This window comes from Anguilla rostrata, chromosome 14, assembly GCF_018555375.3.
Source record: "Anguilla rostrata isolate EN2019 chromosome 14, ASM1855537v3, whole genome shotgun sequence".
Taxonomy (NCBI): domain Eukaryota; kingdom Metazoa; phylum Chordata; class Actinopteri; order Anguilliformes; family Anguillidae; genus Anguilla; species Anguilla rostrata.
Window position 1 is genome coordinate 40,562,555 of NC_057946.1, and position 19,470 is coordinate 40,582,024.

Genomic DNA, 19,470 nt, shown 5'->3' on the forward strand with positions numbered 1-19,470 from the left:
GGATCCAGAGCAAGTGGATCGTCTGGTTTTCCTTGACAATAACCTCCGTGATACTTTCAGCCGACACCTAACGTTACTGGTCAGCAAGCCTCGCGAGCCAGTCTATTTTTTTACTTCGTTCAACAGATCTGGTCAGCTAACAATTTAGGCTAAATAATGTTCCCATGGCAGGCTATGTTTCCTTTCTGTTCTGAAGATTTTGATAAAATTGGATGATGAAAGAAGTTGAACAAACTATACAGAGTAAGTAATTTATGTTGTTTTAGGCTACAGTTAGCAGTTTGAATAGTTTTTGTGTTAAGAAATAAACAGGGATTTCCTATAAACAATCATTTCTCTATTATTGTGATTAATAAATGCCGAGTTGTGGCAAATTACATCCACGAGAAAGTGCTTTATTCATTTGCGCATGAGGCTATACAAACTGCAGGGGTCTCATTTATAAAATGAACTTGCGTGCATACGCGAAGTGAAGACCTGACGTAGAGCCACAACCGAGTTATGTTGAAATTTTATAAATCACTACTTTGACGTGATTTTCTACGTACGCGCCACAAAGTTGATCTAAAATACGTTTTATAAATGAGGCCCCAGATGTAGTAACCTAGTATGAAAGTTCACCGATGTCCTCTATTCTACCGCCCGCTTGTGGAAAATAACGCGCAGGCCAGTTTAGAGGGAGCGTCACGTGCATATTGCGCCCGACAATAAGCAGCTTATTTTTGTGAATTATAGGCAATTGATATTCCAATATATTCGAACTCTAACTAATTAGAAAAGCTAATATTCGAACTCAATTTCATGGCACTTTTGACAGCCTTAGTGTGTGCATGTGTGTCCATACGTGCGCGAGTGTGTGACGATGTGTGTGTGTGTCTGTGTCTGTGTCTGTGCATGCGCGTGTGTGACTCTGCATGTGTGGGTGTGTGTGTTTGCGTGCGTGTGTGTGCGTGTGTGACTCCGTGTGCGTGCGTGTGTGTCTGTGCATATGCGCGTGTGTCACTGTGTACGTTTGTGACTGCATGTGTGCGCACACAAGTTTGCTTTTACCTACACTTGCATAGTACCTTGCCCATGTTGATTTCTCTTTTTATTCCCTGTGCTCTTTCTTAAACCGCCCCCCCCCCCCCCTCCACCCCTCTCTGTAGGTGGAGAACGTCCTGCTCCATGACCAGGGCCACTATGTGCTCTGTGATTTCGGCAGTGCCACAAACAGGTTCCAGAACCCTCAGAGTGAGGGCGCGACTGCGGTGGAGGACGAGATCAAGAAGTGAGTCGCTGCTGTCGTCACCAGCATTCAGTTCAGTTCAGTTCCGTTCAGTTCCGTTCAGTTCAGTTCAGTTCAGTTCAGTTCCGTTCAGTTCCGTTCAGTTCCGTTCAGTTCCGTTCAGTTAAGTTCAGTTCAGTTCAGTTCAGTTAGTTCAGTTAGTTCAGTTCAGTTCAGTTCAGTTCAATCAGTTCAGTTCAGTTCAATTCAATCAGTTCAGTTCAGTTCAGTTCAATTAGTTCAGTTCAATTCAATTAGTTCAGTTCAATTAGTTCAGATCAGTTCAGTTCAATTAGTTCAGTTCAATTCAATTAGTTCAGTTCAATTAGTTCAGTTCAGTTCAGTTACATTCAGTTAAATTCATTTCAGTTCAGTTCATCATCTTGATGTTTATTATCTTTTGGTTAAAGATATGTTAAATCAGAGTAATGTTTAAAGTGTGAGGTGGACTTAATGTGCTCATGGCTATGAATAACTGTACAAAAAGAGTATTGTACCTTATTGGACCTGTGTTTTGTAGTTGCTCCAATGACCTTAGGTTTGCACTTTTTGTACGTTGCTTTGGATGAAAGCGTCTGCCAAATAAATTAAGTGTAATGCAATTCATTTCAGTTTAATTAAATTATTTAACTCTTTTTACAAAGAGCATCATCAAAAAGCAAGTTCACAGAGATTTTGGCCTGAACCCCCCAGAGCAGGCCGGGGGCAAAAGTGGCTAGTAAATCTCCCAGGCTGGTAACAGGAAGAAACCTTGAGCAGAACCTGACTCAGAGGGGAAGCCCATTTGCCACTGGCTAGCACCGGTTAACTGGAAAAAGGCTGATTACATAATACACGTATAATAAACAGGAAACCGGCAGTACATAGATGTCAATGACAATATGTACTTGAAGCCGGGCAAGGATGACTCTATTCATAACGACACGATTCAGCCAGCGGGTGGCGCTGTCAGGCAGGGGACAAGCAGGGCGACAGACACACTTCACGCTGCTGTATGTGTGTGTGTGTGTGTGGTGATCACAGCTCAGGCTGCTCTGTGTGTGTGTGTGTGTGTGTGTGTTTATCATACCTCAGGCTGCTGTATGTGTGTGTGTGTGTGTGTGTGTGGTGATCACACCTCAGGCTGCTGTATGTGTGTGTGTGTGGTGATCACACCTCAGGCTGCTGTGTGTGTGTATGTGTGGTGATCACACCACAGACTGCTGTATGTTTGTGTGTGTATGTATGTGTGTGTGCGTGTGCGTGCGTGTGTGTGTTATTGATCGTTGATGGGCATCCCTTTCCCTCGTTGCAGGTACACCACACTGTCGTACCGCGCTCCTGAAATGGTCAACCTCTACAGCGGAAAAATCATCACCACCAAGGCCGATATCTGGGTGAGTTTCATCTGAGCTCTGACTGCGTAAACTTCATAAAGTCCGAATGTCTGATGTTCAGTGTGAGGTGTGTGTGTGCGCGTATGAGCAAGCTCTCAGTATGTGTGCGCGCATGTGTGCGTGTGTGTGCGTGTATGTGCATGCATGTGTGTGCGTGTGCGTGTGTGTGCGTGTATGTGCATGTATGTGCACGCATGTGTGTGCGTGTGCATGTATGTGCACGTATGTGTGTGTATGTGCATGTATGTGCGTGCATGTGTGTGCGTGTGTGTGTGCGTATGTGCATGCATGTGTGTATATGAGCAAGCTCTCAGTATGTGTACAGTATACAGTAAGCTGTGTGTCCCTGCAGGCCCTGGGTTGCTTGCTGTACAAGCTGTGTTACTTCACGCACCCGTTTGGAGAGAGCCAGGTGGCCATCTGTGATGGTAGCTTCACTATCCCGGATACGTCCCGATACTCTCAAGATATGCACTGCCTCATTCGTGAGTTTCTCAGCCTCTGTTTCCATCTGTCCTGCCACACTTCTGTATGCATGTGTTCATCTGCCCCAGTCTCTCCTCACTCTGTCTTTCTCTGTCATGCTGTCTTACTGTCTGAGCCTCTGTCTTTTAGTCTGTCTTACAGTGTTGTTGTGTTTTAGAATGTCAGACAGTGTGTGCTGATGTGTTTTAGTCTGCCTGACAGTGTTGTTGTGTTTTAGTCTGTCTGACAGTGTCTGCTGTTATGTTTTAGCCTGTCTGACAGTGTCTGCTGATGTGTTTTAGTCTGTCTGAGCATTTTGTGTTTTAGTCTGTCTGACAGTGTTTGCTGCTGCATTTTAGTCTGACATTGTTTGCTGTTGTGCTTTAGACAGTGTCTGTTGGTGTGTTTTTGTGCGACCGTTACTCGCTGTGTACTCTAAGCATCTCCCAATCTATTTTCTGTGTCTCAGTCTGTGGCCTTCTGGTCTGTCTGTAAGGCAGTGTGTCTGGATGCTTGCATGCTTCTGATCTTCTTTCTGGTTGTGTCGGGTCCCAGTGCCTGTCTGTATCCAGTGTCTTGTTCTCTCTGACCCTAACCCATCTCTCTGGCTTTGTGCTGCTGTTCCCCTGCTTCTCTCTCAGGCCTTGCCTGTCAGTCCGTGCGACTCCACCTCTCTGGCTTTGTGCTGCTGTTCCCCTGCTTCTCTCTCAGGCCTTGCCTGTCAGTCTGTGCGACTCCACCTCTCTGGCTTTGTGCTGCTGTTCCCCTGCTTCTCTCTCAGGCCTTGCCTGTCAGTCTGTGCGACTCCACCTCTCTGGCCGGATTCGTTGTGCCTCTCCTGTGCATCTGTGTAAATTTGCTGTGGTCTTCTGGTCTGTGTGTTTGTACTAAAGTCTTCCTGCTTGTAACGCCGCTGTGAGCCCTGTGTGGAACGCACGGTGCTCCTCCTGATTTACGCACACTACTGCATGTCTTTATTGTTCTTTCCTTCCATCACTCCTCCCTCTCTCTGTTTCTCCCTCTCGGTGCCCCTCTCTTATCGTGGCTGTTTTTCAGGGTACATGCTGGAGCCAGACCCTGACCAGAGGCCTGACATTTACCAGGTGTCCCACTTCGCCTTCATGTTGGCTCGACGAGACTGCCCGGTGCAGAACACACAGGTGAGCTCCCCTCAGGCAGTACCTGAGGAACACACAGGTGAGCTCCCCTCAGGCAGTACCTGAGGAACACACAGGTGAGCTCCCCTCAGGCCGTACCTGAGGAACACACAGGTGAGCTCCCCTCAGGCCCTACCTGACAGGTGTCCCCTGAGACTGTCTGTGTGCATGTGCCGTGCTTGCGGTACAGAAGGTAAAAAGTACCGTTCTCCGAGATATTTCAGGGTCTTGCATTGAGCTGTTCTCATTCCGTCTGGTTTCTCGCTGGCCTGAATTTTTAAAACCAAATGCGTCTGGTCCATCCCTAACCTTTCTCACATGTCAATTCCTAGAATTCCACCATCCCAGAGAAACTTCCGGAGCCAGTGAGAGCCAGTGAGGCAGCGGCCAAGAAGAGTCATAACAAACCCAGGTAGGCCTTCTGTTCAGCGCTGTCATGTTATTCTCCCCTCATTTCTCCTTCATAAACCCTCATTTAGACCCCATAGTGTTCAATTAACCATGAACACTGTTCATTTAATGACATATTACACTATGATTAATGTCTATTACCCAGGCAATTTTCCTCAAGTATCATCTGTGATTGCTGAGTATGTGCAGGTTTGTATGATTTTGTTATGAATTGAGTGTAATTTCTCATAATACTCCCCCAGGCTCACAGACCCCATTCCAACCACAGAGACGTCCATCACCCCCCGACAGCGCCCCAAAGCCGGGCACCCTCAACCCAGCTCGGGCATGCTGCCCATCCAGCCAGCCCTCACCCCCCGAAAGAGGGCCAACATCCCCCCTGGTGCTGTCCCGCCCATAGGTATGTACCTGCTGGTGCTGCCCCGCCCATAGGTACGTACCTGCTGGTGCTGCCCCGCCCATAGGTACGTACCTGCTGGTGCTGCCCCGCCCATAGGTACGTACCTGCTGAGCACCTGTCCCCCCTGGTGCTGTCCCGCCCATAGGTACGTACCTGCTGGTGCTGCCCCGCCCATAGGTACGTACCTGCTGGTGCTGCCCCGCCCATAGGTACGTACCTGCTGAGCAGCCCAGGTGCATTTGTCTGCAGGTGTGGACTGCCAAATCGCTTCCCACGCATGCACGTTTTCCTCTGTACTAATCATATTTGTATTTCAAATCAAACAATGACTATGAGGCTATATTCAGAATGTGTCTCATTACTCATAATCTCATTACTTTTGTTTAGCATATGGTGAACAATATTACAACTATGCCATTCAATAAGTCAGGTCTCCCCATTAGAAGTCAACGTAAGTATTGGGACACAGTAAGATTTGACTAATTTAATGACTTGCAAGGTAGAGTAAATGTTTAGTTTCATACCCCTTATGACTGCAGTCTGCGACTCATGGACATCCCTAGGATCATGGTGTGATGCTTTGAGATGCTCTGCCCAGCTTTTAGCACTGTCTCTTTCAGTTGCTATGCGTTTGCTGGGTTTCGGATTTGAGCAAGTGAACAGCATGTTCGTTTGGGTTTAAATTCAAAGATTTAAGTCATAAACCATCAAATTGTTCCTTAGCCTACCAGGCCCGTTGTGATTACTGAGCTGACCTGTGCTCTTTTTATTCTTAATGATGTTCCATACAGTTGATTTTGGCAAGCCTATGATTTGGCCTACGTCTCTGAGAGTATTTTTTCCCATGGCGTGCAGGAACTGGCGCCATGGGCTAAGCGTGGCAAATTGTGTTCACTCATCTACTCACTCACTCACTCACGGACAACCTTTGAGGGAGATTTGATGGGAGGCATGCACAGGTGGTGCTTCCTTTAGTAGGACGCATGCGCAGGTGGTAGGGCACGACATTTTTAAGCGTAGCTTTATCGCCTAATGTTACTTTAGCTAACTCTAACATGTTCGCATTTTGCCTACTTTAGTTAACCTAGTTAGTGCGTACGAATGCTATCCTGCACGCATGAGTAGGAGCTAAGGACACACAGCTACAACCACCGATACAGATGTATGGACACACAGAGGACAACAAATAACGTTACAGAGGTGAGGATGTGCCATAGCTAGCTAGCTATATAGTACGGAGGGCAAAACGGAGCTTTAGAATGTCGCCAGCAGTGTATGCGCGTGAGCTCGACAACACATTTCTCATAGAAAAGGTAGTTTGTAGGCATTTTTAGTTCATTACAGTGGTGGTACACGTGACAAGATGTAAGTGTTACTGTGCTGTTAGCCTTTATTGATCGCCGTACAAGGTTCATGTAAAATAGCTAGCACAATTCAGGGTTTCCCCCAGAAAAGTTGTTAGGCCCGGTGGCAAGTATCTTTTGACGGGGGCCGGCGGCCCGGTGGCCGAGTGTCTTTTTTGACGGGGGCCCGGCGCGGGCCAGCGACAGACTGTGGCAGGATTAAGGTAGGGCCCTATAGTTTCTGTGATAACAGAATCACGGATGGAATCGCGGAATTGAGAATTTAAAAAAGACAGTGCTAAAAGCTGACTAGAGATTTGAAAATAAGACTACGTAATGTGAATGTTGTTATAAATAAGTCATTTATTCAACACACATTTTAAAAAATCAACAGCTATTTACAGCATAGCAGAGTCTTACAAAGAATCTGACAACAATGTACAGTCTTGGAATGCTGTGCGGAACGGAGTGTAGCACAGTGGTTAAGGAACTGGGCTTGTAACCGAAAGGTCGCAGGTTCAGTTCCTGGGTAGGACACTGCCGTTGTACCCTTGAGCAAGGTACTTAACCGAAATTGCTTCAGTATATATCCAGCTGTATAAATGGATACAATGTAAAAATGCTATGTAAAAAGTTGTGTAAGTCGCTCTGGATAAGAGCGCCTGCTAAATGCCTGTAATGTAATGTAATGTAATGTTTTCAACAACAAAATAAATTAAATTAAATTAAAATAAATAATATCAAAGTTTGCACTCTACAAAAAACTTGAAAAAAGTCCTGATTGGCTACAGATTCTTACAGCCTTGGAATGCTGGGCACATTTCAACAAAAACAAAAGAAATTAAAATAAATAATATCAAAGTTTTTGCACTCTACGAAAAACTTGTAATGTTGTTGACTCGGTGGAGCCGCGAACGTTAGTAGTCTCTTCCTCATCGCCATCACCTCCGGTAGGCTATTTGGCCATCTGAAAAAACTGTCTAAGGTTTTTTGGCTTTTATCTTTCCTCTTTGACATTATCCATAATTGTCACAAAGGAAGTATCTGTGTTACTGACTGTTTGGCTAGCTAGCTAAGTTAGCGAAATGACCACATTGTCGTGCACATCAATGTCATCAAGCTAACGTTATTAATAAACAAGTGAAGTTGTTATTTTGATGCCACTTAATAAGTCATGTAATGTTACAATGTATCGAACATTCACGCTACTAGTTTAACGTTACCTACACACTGCTTAAGTTAATATAAAAAGAATGTACTTACCGACAAGTGAAGTGATAACGCAGTTTGTAACGAGGTCAGTTAGCCTACTAAATAAGAAATGGTGGTTTGCTAGGAAACGTTAGCTTGTGATAGTTGGAAGCGTTGAACGTCATTCTACGCACAATGAGGGTAAAGAACACTGATCTCAGACCTGCTGTTTTCCTATAGAGGGTATGTATTGACGTCACTTTCCCACCGGAATACGCCCCCTCAGTCGGGACTGTGTGGCAAAACATGCTGCCACATGGCTGTCTTTAGTAGAGGAAACTGCAAAACTGGGAGTAAAACAAACGATTATCTGCTTAAATTAAAGGCAGTAGGTGTAACCGCAGTGACTTCCACTTACTGTGACGTCACGTGCATACCCTCTACATAAGGACGAGAGTTGTGCCAATGAAAGTCAAGGAAGCCATTATGAGGTTGGGAAATATGGAGAGAAAACAAGCACGAAACCGTCCAGACCCACGGTGCAGCTTTCGGCAGTCTGTGAAAAGATAGCTCCGATTTCTTGTTGAATGTCCATGGACCACTGGTTCTTTGGTAAGTTGTAAGGATCACTGTCGAGTCCAACTGCCTTTAATCGTTTGTTTTACTCCCGGTTTTGCAGTTTCCTCTACTAAAGACAGCCATGTGGCAGCATGTTTTGCCACTCAGTCCCGACTGAGGGGGCGTATTCCGGTGGGAAAGTGATGTCAATCTATAGGAAAGCACAAGCTTTAAATCTCCCCCAAAACAAAGCCGCTTAACATGTCCCCATGGATTAGCACACCTACCTTGTAATCCTTTCCGCTTTTATTCAGTTTTATTCCTGCCTCAGAATATGGCTCTTTGACATGGTTTAGGGTCATTTGGCTCTTTGACATGGTTTAGAGTCATTTGGCTCTTTGACATGGTTTAGAGTCATTTGGCTCTTTGACATGGTTTAGGGTCATTTGGCTCTTTGACATGGTTTAGAGTCATTTGGCTCTTTGACACGGTTTAGAGTCATTTGGCTCTTTGACATGGTTTAGAGTCATTTGGCTCTTTGACATGGTTTAGGGTCATTTGGCTCTTTGACATGGTTTAGAGTCATTTGGCTCTTTGACATGGTTTAGGGTCATTTGGCTCTTTGACATGGTTTAGAGTCATTTGGCTCTTTGACATGGTTTAGAGTCATTTGGCTCTTTGACATGGTTTAGGGTCATTTGGCTCTTTGATATGGTTTAGAGTTTCTGCAAGGGGTTCATAAATGATGCCGCTGATTAAATGATGATTTCACCACAGGTGTGAGCTTAGGCACTGCACAGCTGGCTGCCACCATCCAATCACAGAAGGCCCTGGCCACCACCGTCCAATCGCAGAAGCTGCAGGCTGCTCGGTCTCCAGCTTCCCAACATAAAACTACAGTAGTACAATCTCAGGCTCCGCCCACACAGACCCCTCCCCCTTCAGCTCAGGCCACGCCCACACAGGATTTCCTGAAGCAGCAGGTAAGGACGCTTCAAGGGCTGTTTGCTGTGTGCGTGGGTGCACGTGTGTGCATGTGTGTGCACGTGTGTGTGCATGAGTGTGCGCGCGTGTGGGTGTGTGTGTGCGTGTGCGTGTGTGTGTGTGTGTGTGTGCACGTGTGTGTGCGCGCATGTGGGTGTGTGTGCTCTACTTTAAAACGTAATTTGCAACTCTGTTTTAAAAGCATGCATGCTAACATCAGTGGCACATTCCCAAATGGCAGTAACCGCAGAAAGAATAACACTGCTTTGCAGAAAAGATGACAGAAACTTACAGATCGATGGACTTCTGCTGAGAAATTGACGGTGACATATGAGATTGAGTTTGACTTCTTAGGAAGGTGTTTACAGATGCGGACATAGCAGAAGTGCTTTAAATACAGCATTTAAAGACAACACAAATGTAATGGCGAGCATCGGCATAATCTTTCATGTGTACGCATTGCGATAATGACAATGATGCATAAATGCCATTGAAATTACACCAAAGTGATTCTCTATTACAAGAGAAATTCTGGCAGTACGAAACTAGCAAACAAAATTGGGATAGGAAAATTGCGTATTGATATCGAATAAGCATAAATATAAACCAATAACGTGCTTTTAGCCAGAAACTACACATACTCTAATGCATAATCAAATGAGCAAAGTCATTCCTGATACTCACATAATTTGCATTAATGTACAATCAGCAAAATGAAATTTGGGGAGAAAGGTTTCTGTGAATGGCAATCGAAGATGCCTAACTGACTGTGCTGCAGTGGAGTTGCCTGACTGTGCTGCAGCCCTGTTTACTGTATGTCTACTGTACTTCAAACAACATGCTCCCCATTGGGCAGATTGCTTAAGATTAATACCTTCTCTCATATGTTTACGTTTTGAATCCAGCTGTTTTAATTGCTAACACCCTCGTTTAACGTTTGGCACTCTGAATATCGAACACAGGCATATCAACATTTAGAACTTATCCAGCCTATAAAATACAGATAGGTGACAAATTAAAGGAAAAACCTGAACAAATGAGTAGAGATACATAACAAATGCAGGTGCAATGCATGATACAATTAAGCAATTAACATCCTATCATGCTCAATGGTATGTATAAAAATGCTGAGCAGGCCCAGTTGACCTCTATTTTCGATCAAGATGGCAAGAGGAAAAGATCAAGTGATTTTTAAAGAGGGTTCATTGCTGGGGAATGGATGGCAGGAGCTTCAGTCACTAAGACTGCCCAACTGGCTAGTGTTTCAATAGGAGCAGTGACTAAAGTGACTTTGGGAAAGACATCAGTAAATGGGGTCAGGAATTGTGGTTGAAAGTGCACATTCAATGACCCTGATGCTCGTGCATTAGTGCCATGTCTAAGGAAAAACAGAAGAGCAGCTCTACCTCAGGTGACTGAGAATGTCAAAGCAGGACGTGATCAGACTATGTCAGCAAGAACAGTCAGTTGACGACTACTTAGAGGGATTTTATAGTAGGGTCGCAGTGCATAAATCCCTTATTACAAAGACATGCACATTTGAAAGTTCTGTGGTGCAAAAACCATAGGCATTGGACTGCAGAGGTATAGAAAAAAGTGATATGGTCAGATGAGTTGTCCTTCACCATATTCTTGATTAGTGGGTGAGTGCATGTGTGGTGTACACTAAGAGACCGGTACAGGCCTGAATGCGAGAGCTCTACAGTGAAGGGGTCTGGTGGCTTTGTTCCACCATGGGGGGGCATTTTCCTGGCATGGTCTGGATCCACTTGCTCCTTGCTCCACTGCAAATCAATACAGGCTTATTCTGAGTGATCACCTTTATCCTTTATGATGAAAGATTTTTATCCTGATGGGAGTGGTCTCTCCCAGGATAACAATGCCCCCATCCACAGGGTACGAGGGGTCACTGAATGCTTTAATAAGTTTGAGAATGATGTGAATCATATGCTGTGGCCTTTGCAGTCACCAGATCTCAGCCCAGTTGTATAACTACGAGAGATTTTGGACCGACGTGTTAGACAGCGCTCTCCACCACCAAAACACCAAATGAGGGAATGTCATTTGGAAGAATGGAGTTCCATCCCTCCAGAGACTTGTAGACTTGCCAAGGCACATTGAAGCTGTTCTGGTGGCCCAACACCTTACAAAGAAACTTCATGTTGGGTTTTCCTTCAATTTGTCACCCATCTGTATATTTATTTGATTTAATTTGATAAATTATTGCTAAAATTATTACAAATTAAATTGTTGAATTTGTTGACTGCCAGAGCAACCTATTGGATCAACAGTTATCAAAATGTACTTCTCACAACTTGATTAAAATTAAGAAATTTATTTAGCTGCTATAGATTGGCGGCCTGTCCTCGGTGTATTCCTGCCTCTCGTCCAATGCATGCTTGGATAGATGGATTAAGTTACAACAAAATGCAACATTTAATCAAATGATGAACGTCAGCTACCTTAAACAATGAATGCTGCAGACATGGACAGGTTACAATTACAGAATAAATGAATGAGGGAAAAACACCAAAGATAATACCAAGATAACCAGTAACAAAGTTCAGAAATTGAAAGATAGCTGAATATTCGAAAAAAAGCCATGGATGAAAATGTAAAAACATCAGTCCCTGCACACCAGTGTTAATTTTGGCAGCTATTTTAGATTTATTCTTAGTCCGAGACGAAAATGCACATTAGTTTTCGTCACATTTAGTCATTTTTATCCTTCTTAGTTTTAGTCTAGTTTTAGTTGATGAAAACTCAAAACATTTTAGTATAGTTTTAGTCAACGAAAACTAATTGCAGGGACTCCCTGCTTTATATTTGATGTTTTCTATTCAAATTAATTCACCTAGGTTAATACAGGTATTTGGAAATTGGATGCAAGTTGTCAGGTTGTATCAAGTATGCTGGAATTTCAACAGATGTAATATAGTGAGTGACTGTTGCAACTCTTAAAGCAACATTTCACTTTGTTAACACTTTTATTTGTGTAATATCCTTACCTTAGCTGGATATCTGTACCCTAGCCTCTCTCTCCCATTGATGTGATGCTGCTGTGCTGTCCTCGCTACTACTAAGCTAAGGATATTGCACAGATAGAAGTGTGGAATGTTGCTTTACTCGAAGTCAAGAAACAAAACATTCTTTCTATGACTATTGTGGTTATATTTATTTTCTGAAACTTCACATAAAACCAAAAGAGGTATGTATTTCTCTCTCATAGTAAAAACCAACTTAGGTAGTGTTTTTCCAGACACTTGCTATACAATATACAATGTCTTTAACTATCACTTTTAACAGATTTTATCAATTTTAACAGATTTTCAAGTTTGATTTACACTGTGTTGATTTGGTTTAAGTTACTGTGTAAATGAAAAACAAAAAGTGGTGCTTTAACAATCAAAGTCTCAGCAACAGATACAGTATGATATCAGCAGCAGCGGCATTAACCACCTCAAGTAGACAGAATTAGTCTACTACTGATCTCCATAATACATTTGAGGAAAGTGCTTCTCTCTAAAATGAGCCTTGCTCTATTTTGACGACCATGAGTGAGGTCATAGTGTAAATGAAAAACAAAAAGTGATAGAGTGCTTTAACAATCAGAAGGGGCACAGTATCAAAGCAAGTAACAGATACAGTATGACATCAGTAGCAGCATTAACCACCTCGAGTCTGTTTTCATTAATTTTCCTTTATTATCATGCGTGCCAACGATCAGACTAATCATATGGCAAGTAGCATTCAAAAGAACGAATCTTTTGGGTGAACGAAGTGTACTGAATCACTTCGTGAAACGATTCGTTTGCGGATGTGAACTGGTCGTTCACTGACTGCCAATTATTCGCAGACTCCGTGAACGAATCAGTTCAGTGATTCGTTCAGTGAACGTACTACGCCCGAATCGTTCGCAAACGACACAACAGTACACTTGCCCGCATCGTTCGCGAATGAACAGTACACTTGCGCGAATTGTTCGCGAACGACACAACACTAGTTTGTTCGTTCCTCTTGCTGTAGCGAATGCAAGGAGCAAGGAGTCTCTGGGGAGGAGAGTGGGTACAGTATGGAATTTCAATGAAATAAGACTTTTTTTAACATGTCTCAAAGTAGGCTAGCCAAGGCTACTATTTTATCGACTTCATTTTATGAGAAAACGTGATCTACTTAGCCAATGTATATCAGCACTTTCTTTTTCAAACAGACGTTAGGACAATTCACGGTAAAGAAATCCGCATCTAGGGCTAAAACAACCCATTTTGGGAAATGTAGTGAAATGAAATGGCCGCATGAAATACTTTCTTTGAAACTAAATTGTGTGTCGAAACGAAAACATTTTATGAAAAATAGGGATAGAAAGTGTTTGATTTTTTTTGGCTATTAAGCATTCTGTAAGGAAAATTCTCTGACTGTAAATGCTTCCCCCCTGGGTGACAACATCCAACAGCACCCACGGGCTTGCTAGCCCGTGGAAAAGCAAACCGGTTCTTAGAAGGTTCGCAAGTTGAACCAACTGCGAACCGGCACTAGCACCAGCCCAGAACCAGAACTAGGTTCGCATTGGTGGAAAAGGGGTATGTGTGTATCATCTGTGGGGGAGGGGTTGTACCCGGGCAGCATTCAACCAATGACAAGGATGCACTGCTTTGTTTAAATCTTGCAAGATGCATGCACGATTGTAAAAAAGAATTAATGCAATTTCAATGTCCGTTAGTTCACCACTAACGTTTTAGTCTCGTCTCGTCTCGTTAACAAAAATGAAAATAAATTTAGTCACGGTTTTATTTTTCAAAGATCCATTTTCGTCTCATCAAGGTCTCGTCTTAGTCATGGGAAAAAGGTTGTTGACGCATATTTTCGTCAACATTTTCGTTAACAAAATTAACACTGCTACACACCTAACACCAAGAAACACTAGGCCCAGATGCAAGGTTCAGATTCCTCAGATGGCAGCAGCAGATACCGGTACTGAAATGTCTACAGCAGCAGATGTTTCCTGGCTATCTTCTGAACTGAAGAAAGTTTTGCATTTTATGTCGTGTCCACCCCTTATTGGGTACAACGCTGTCACAGGATTGCGTAGGTGATTGCTGTTACTGGCCTGCTGGCTAAAGTTATAGCACTGCAAGCTAAGTACTAAGCTGAATGGATGTTGAAATAGCAAATGAGGCTTTAGCTTTATAGCAAGCTAACTAATAGCTTGTGTTCTAGCTTGCTTTTGCGGTTTCATGAAAAACCACTAGGTTTATACATTTATCCACCAACTAGCTAACATTTGCTATCTATGTAATACACATCTATTAGCTATTTAGGTAGACGACTTTCTGTGTAATACATAACTGCTAGCCGCTAGCTAGTTAGGTAATCTTGGCTACTGGCTCACAGGCTAGTGTGGCTACCGCGAGTGCCAAACTTTCAAAGTACACAATCATGTGATAGCGTTGTATCCATTAAGGAACGGGTGCATTACAACGGCCACAGGACTGGAAATAGGGGGTCGCCGACAGTGCAGAGCACGCTGACGGAGCACTTACACTGGGTCACATGACAGAGTACCCAGCTCTGACGTTGCTTGTGCAAAAGGTGTGGTGGAAGGAAGTGAGCCAGTGCACATCTGGACTGCCCTACTTTAGTTTAGTTTATTTATTTATTTGACGATTCACTTTAAAAGGACAATTACATGGTTGCAAACACCAATGTACATGCACGATTAAAAGAGCATCAAGGATAACATGCAAATGATTTCCATTGTGGTCCTTGCTGTAGCTAGATGTCATGGAGGTGTGTGTGTGCGTGTACGAGATGGTGGAGTGCGGCATATAAAAGCACAAAAATATCAATATACAGTGAACATTTACATTGGGCATTAACAGGCCTTGTTTTGACAAAAGGTTAAAATACACACTTCCTATTATACTAAAAAAAGGTCCATAGAGTGAGCTATATACAACCCTGCCTACACAACTGTCTTTACAGGGGTACATTATCTAAAAGCCAGTGTTTCAGTTTAGCCTTAAATGTGGCTGGGTTTGTAGTCTGTTTGATGATATTAGGAACCTTATTCCAATCCTGGGCACCCGAGAATCTGAAAGAACTTTTACCCATCTGGCTGCTAATCCTTACCAGCCTCAGATTTGCTACACTAGACCTGGTATTGTGCCTGTGAGCCTCTCTGACCTGCAGGAAGAAGTTTAATAAGTAATTTGGGGCTCCACCATTTACGATTTTGTGAACCTGACAGATTTTTAACTGTGTCGCTCTGGACTCCACAGGGAGCCAGTTTGGCTGCATGAACTGGTTCCTCCCTATGTGTTCTCGTGGACCGAGACCTAAGACCACTCAAATCAGTTTATTTTGGGAGACCTGAAGTTTTGTCTTCCACAGCTTGGGCAGATTACAGTACCAGGATGTGCTAGCATAATCAAAGTCGCATTGGATTAAGCTGGATGCCACGAGTTTCTGACTTTCCATGTCCAGGAACACTGACTTTCTGGCTAAGAACTTAGTTCTGGCGTTCACTTTCCCTATCACTTTCAGGGCCATACCTGCAACCCCTGCATTGCCGTCGAGTGTACAGCCCAAGTAATTGACGGATGTTTTAACAGAGATGTCATTCCCTTTAAAATGTATTTTGAAATCCTTAGATTACATTACATTACATTCATTTGGCAGACGCTTTTATCCAAAGCGACGTACAAGAAGTGCATTTTCATGATCGTAGACAACTGCTGAACACGGGTTCAGTAAGGTACAATTACTTATTTTGTACAGCTATTTCTAGCTGAGAACAATGAACACTATCCTGGTCTAACATCTGCAAAGCCAAACTAGGCAGAAGATTAAGCTAGAGTATTAGGACAAATACAATTTACCAAGAAGTGCAGGGATGGGGCAACATATAACAAGTGACAAGGAAAAAAGGGTATTTTTTTTTTATTTTTTTTTTTAATATATATACACAGCATGGTGGTGGTTATTCTAGGTATAGTCTGAAGAGATGAGTCTTCAGGCCACGGCGGAAGATGGATAGTGAGGGGGAGGTTCGGAGAGGGACGGGGAGTTCGTTCCACCACTGGGGAGCTAGGGTGGAGAAGCTCTGTGATCCCTTTGGGCGGGTGGGAGGGTTACAAGACGCCCTGCTGCTGCAGAGCGGAGTGGTCGAGCAGGCACATAGAATTGAGTCATGTCCTGCAAGTAGATGGGGGCTGTCCTGTTGGCGGCAGTGTAGGCAAGGGTCAGGGCTTTGAATCGGATCCTGGCAGCGACCGGTAGCCAGTGAAGTGATCGCAGCAGAGGAGTGACGTGGGAGAATTTGGGGAGGTTGTAGATGAGCCGGGCAGCGGCATTCTGGATCATCTGTAGTGGCTGTATGGCGCAAGCTGGCAGGTTTACAAGGAGAGAGGTCCAGTAATCAAGGCGAGAGGTCACCGTAGCCTGGACGAGCAGCTGGGTGGAGTGCGTCGTCAGGTATGGTCGAATCCTCCTGATGTTGTATAGGAGGAATCTGCAGGACCTTGATGTTGCCTTGATGTGCTCCTTGAGGTCCAGTTGGTCATCCAGGACCACCCCCAAGCTCTTGGCAGAGTGAGAGGCAGTCACTGTGGTGCCATCAACCGTGATTGAGAGTTCACGAAGCAAGGAGGTCTTGTGCGGGAAGAAGAGCAGCTCAGTTTTGTTGAGGTTGAGCTTCAGATGGTGGCTGGCCATCCAGGTGGAGATGTCAGCCAGGCAGGAAGAGATCTTATCATTGACCAGTGTGGCCGAGGGGGGGAAAGAAAAGAAGAGTTGTGTGTCATCTGCATAACAATGATAGGAAAAACCATGTGAATTAATGACTGAACCAAGAGATCTGGTGTATAAGGAGAACAGCAGAGGACCCAGTACAGATCCCTGCGGCACTCCCGTAACAAGTGGATGAGAAGCAGAGGCAGACCCCTTCCAGGTGACCTGGTAGGTCCTATCTGCAAGATAGGAAGCGAACCAAGACAGGGCAGTCCCGGCAATTCCCATCCCAGCTAAGGTGGAGAGGAGTATTTCATGGTTGACCGTGTCAAAAGCTGCAGACAGGTCAAGAAGGATCAGGACAGAGGAAAGGCGTGAGGCTCTTGCAGTGGCAAGTGCCTCCGTCACAGCTAGGAGTGCAGTCTCTGTTGAGTGCCCAGATCGGAAGCCAGACTGGAGAGGGTCTAGCAGGTTGTTCTGATGGAGAAAAGAGGTTAATTGTTTAAGAACTGCTCGTTCGAGGGTTTTGGACAGAAAGGGTAGAAGGGATACGGGTCGATAATTTGCTACATCGGAGGGGTCTAAGGTGGGTTTTTTGAGTAGTGGGGTAACACGAGCCGTCTTAAAAACAGAGGGAACATGACCAGAGGAGAGAGAGGAATTAATAATGGAAGACAGATAGGGAAGGAGCTCGCTGGAGATAGATTGGAGAACTGTGTTAGCTTTGTTTAATCTGGGTTTGGAGCCAAACAGAATTGATTCTGTTTTCCCAAGGTGTAAGGAGAGTTTATTATCAGAGAGCCATACACTGATGTTAGTCAGCTGTTCGCGAAGCCTTTCCTGGAGCTGAACCAAGTTTTTGTCAGCAACCTCCAGAGCTGAGTCGTCTGCGTATAGGAACAGGTCACATTTACATGCCCATTTCATGTCATTTATATACACCACGAACAACAAGGGGCCTAGCACACTCCCTTGGGGGACTCCTACCAGGGCTGTCATGCCAAAGTACAAGCACTACATGAACAGTCAGGCAAGAGCAGGTACCCTTCAGCTCATTAAGAGTTTGCTCTTCAAAATGGGATAGTTTGACCGTTTCTATTTAAGTTATGTGTTGTATTTGGACTTTATTTTTCATTTAAAAAAATGTTATGTAAGCAGGCAGCGCTACTTAATTGAAGTATGTCATGTTATTGCGGTTCTCTTGATGATTTTGTTTTGCTCATTTGGCCAGAATGAGTGATTCCCACTGGCCTTTGTGTGGGAGCTCTCTCCCCACTCCCTGCCGTGGTGCTGGATGGCCGTCTCTCTAATCTCTCTGTCTCCCCTCTCCATGTGCCAACAGCCACAGGCCAAGCCACCACCGGTGCAGCCGACAGTGTCCACACGAGCAGCGCAGCCGGCGCAGCCGAAGGTGTCCACACAAGCAGCGCAGCCAGCAGCCAGGGCAGTGTCCGCGGGGTCCGCAGGCATGCGGGTTGCAGCTGCTGCTCCTGTTGCCTCCCTGACAGCTTCGGCCCTTCAGAAACCTCAGCCAGGCTCGACCCCACCCGTCGCCCCTGCCAGGAGCTCCCGGCGTAGGCAGGCCAGCCTCGCTTCTCCTGCGGCTAAACCCTCACCTGCAGCCCTACCCTCACCTGCAGCCCAACCCTCACCTGCAGCCCTACCCTCACCTGCAGCTCAACCCTCACCTGCAGCCCAACCCTCACCTGCAGCCCAACCCTCACCTGCAGCCCAACCCTCACCTGCAGCCCAACCCTCACCTGCAGCCCGACCCTCACCTGCAGCCCTACCCTCACCTGCAGCCCAACCCTCACCTGCAGCCCGACCCTCACCTGCAGCCCGACCCTCACCTGCAGCCCGACCCTCACCTGCAGCCCAACCCTCACCTGCTGCTCAACCGGCAGCCCAACCCTCACCTGCAGCCCAACCCTCACCTGCTGCTCAACCGGCAGCCCTACCCTCACCAGCAGCCCTACCCTCACCTGGAGCCCAACCCTCACCTGCAGCCCTACCCTCACCTGCAGCCCAACCCTCACCTGCAGCCCTACCCTCACCTGCAGCTCAACCTGCAGCCCAACCCTCACCTGCAGCCCAACCTTCACCTGCAGCCCTACCCTCACCTGCAGCCCAACCCTCACCAGCAGCTAAACCCTCACCTGCAGCTCAACCTGCAGCCCAACCCTCACCTGCAGCATCTGCAGCTCGCGCAGCACCTGTGGCAGGTACTGCCCCCATCTCGGCGGGGGGGCCTATCCTTGTACCCATTTCCACTGGCGTCCCACCTGAAGCCTGCACGCCTGCAGCAGGAGGCGCACCTGCAGTACCTGTCCCTGCCCCTGTCTCAGCTGAAATACCTGTGGCGCCCCCTGCAGTTGGGCCTGTGCAGACGGTAAATCTGTGCAGATGGGGAATTCCCATCAGCCCCGTGAGGCTTGGTTGCTAAGTCCATCAGATAGTGCCTGATCCTCAGGTTTTAATGCTTATATGAAATATGTGAATCAGGATAGATCTCTGGAATGAAAGATAGCCCACTTTCACATCTGTTTTAATCAAAAGTATTTAAAGGAAGAGATGTGCACCATAGCCCATG

General features: G+C 45.4%; 1 protein-coding gene across 8 annotated transcripts in view; it reads left to right on the forward strand.

Annotated features, from left to right (window-relative positions):
• The window catches only part of LOC135239546 (AP2-associated protein kinase 1-like), a 55,049-nt gene that overhangs the window by 20,682 nt on the left and 14,897 nt on the right, over nucleotides 1–19,470 (forward strand). For all 8 annotated transcript variants that reach the window (XR_010325405.1, XM_064308263.1, XM_064308262.1 and 5 more), the window contains 8 exons: nucleotides 1,149–1,270; nucleotides 2,562–2,643; nucleotides 2,996–3,128; nucleotides 4,165–4,268; nucleotides 4,598–4,677; nucleotides 4,919–5,076; nucleotides 8,946–9,151; nucleotides 18,223–19,269. Coding sequence is in view for 7 of the 8 variants with exons in the window: in XM_064308263.1 (XP_064164333.1) it covers nucleotides 1,149–1,270; nucleotides 2,562–2,643; nucleotides 2,996–3,128; nucleotides 4,165–4,268; nucleotides 4,598–4,677; nucleotides 4,919–5,076; nucleotides 8,946–9,151; nucleotides 18,223–19,269 (1,932 nt within the window). In the remaining variant the exon portion in view is untranslated. The remainder of the gene's footprint in view (nucleotides 1–1,148; nucleotides 1,271–2,561; nucleotides 2,644–2,995; nucleotides 3,129–4,164; nucleotides 4,269–4,597; nucleotides 4,678–4,918; nucleotides 5,077–8,945; nucleotides 9,152–18,222; nucleotides 19,270–19,470) is intronic.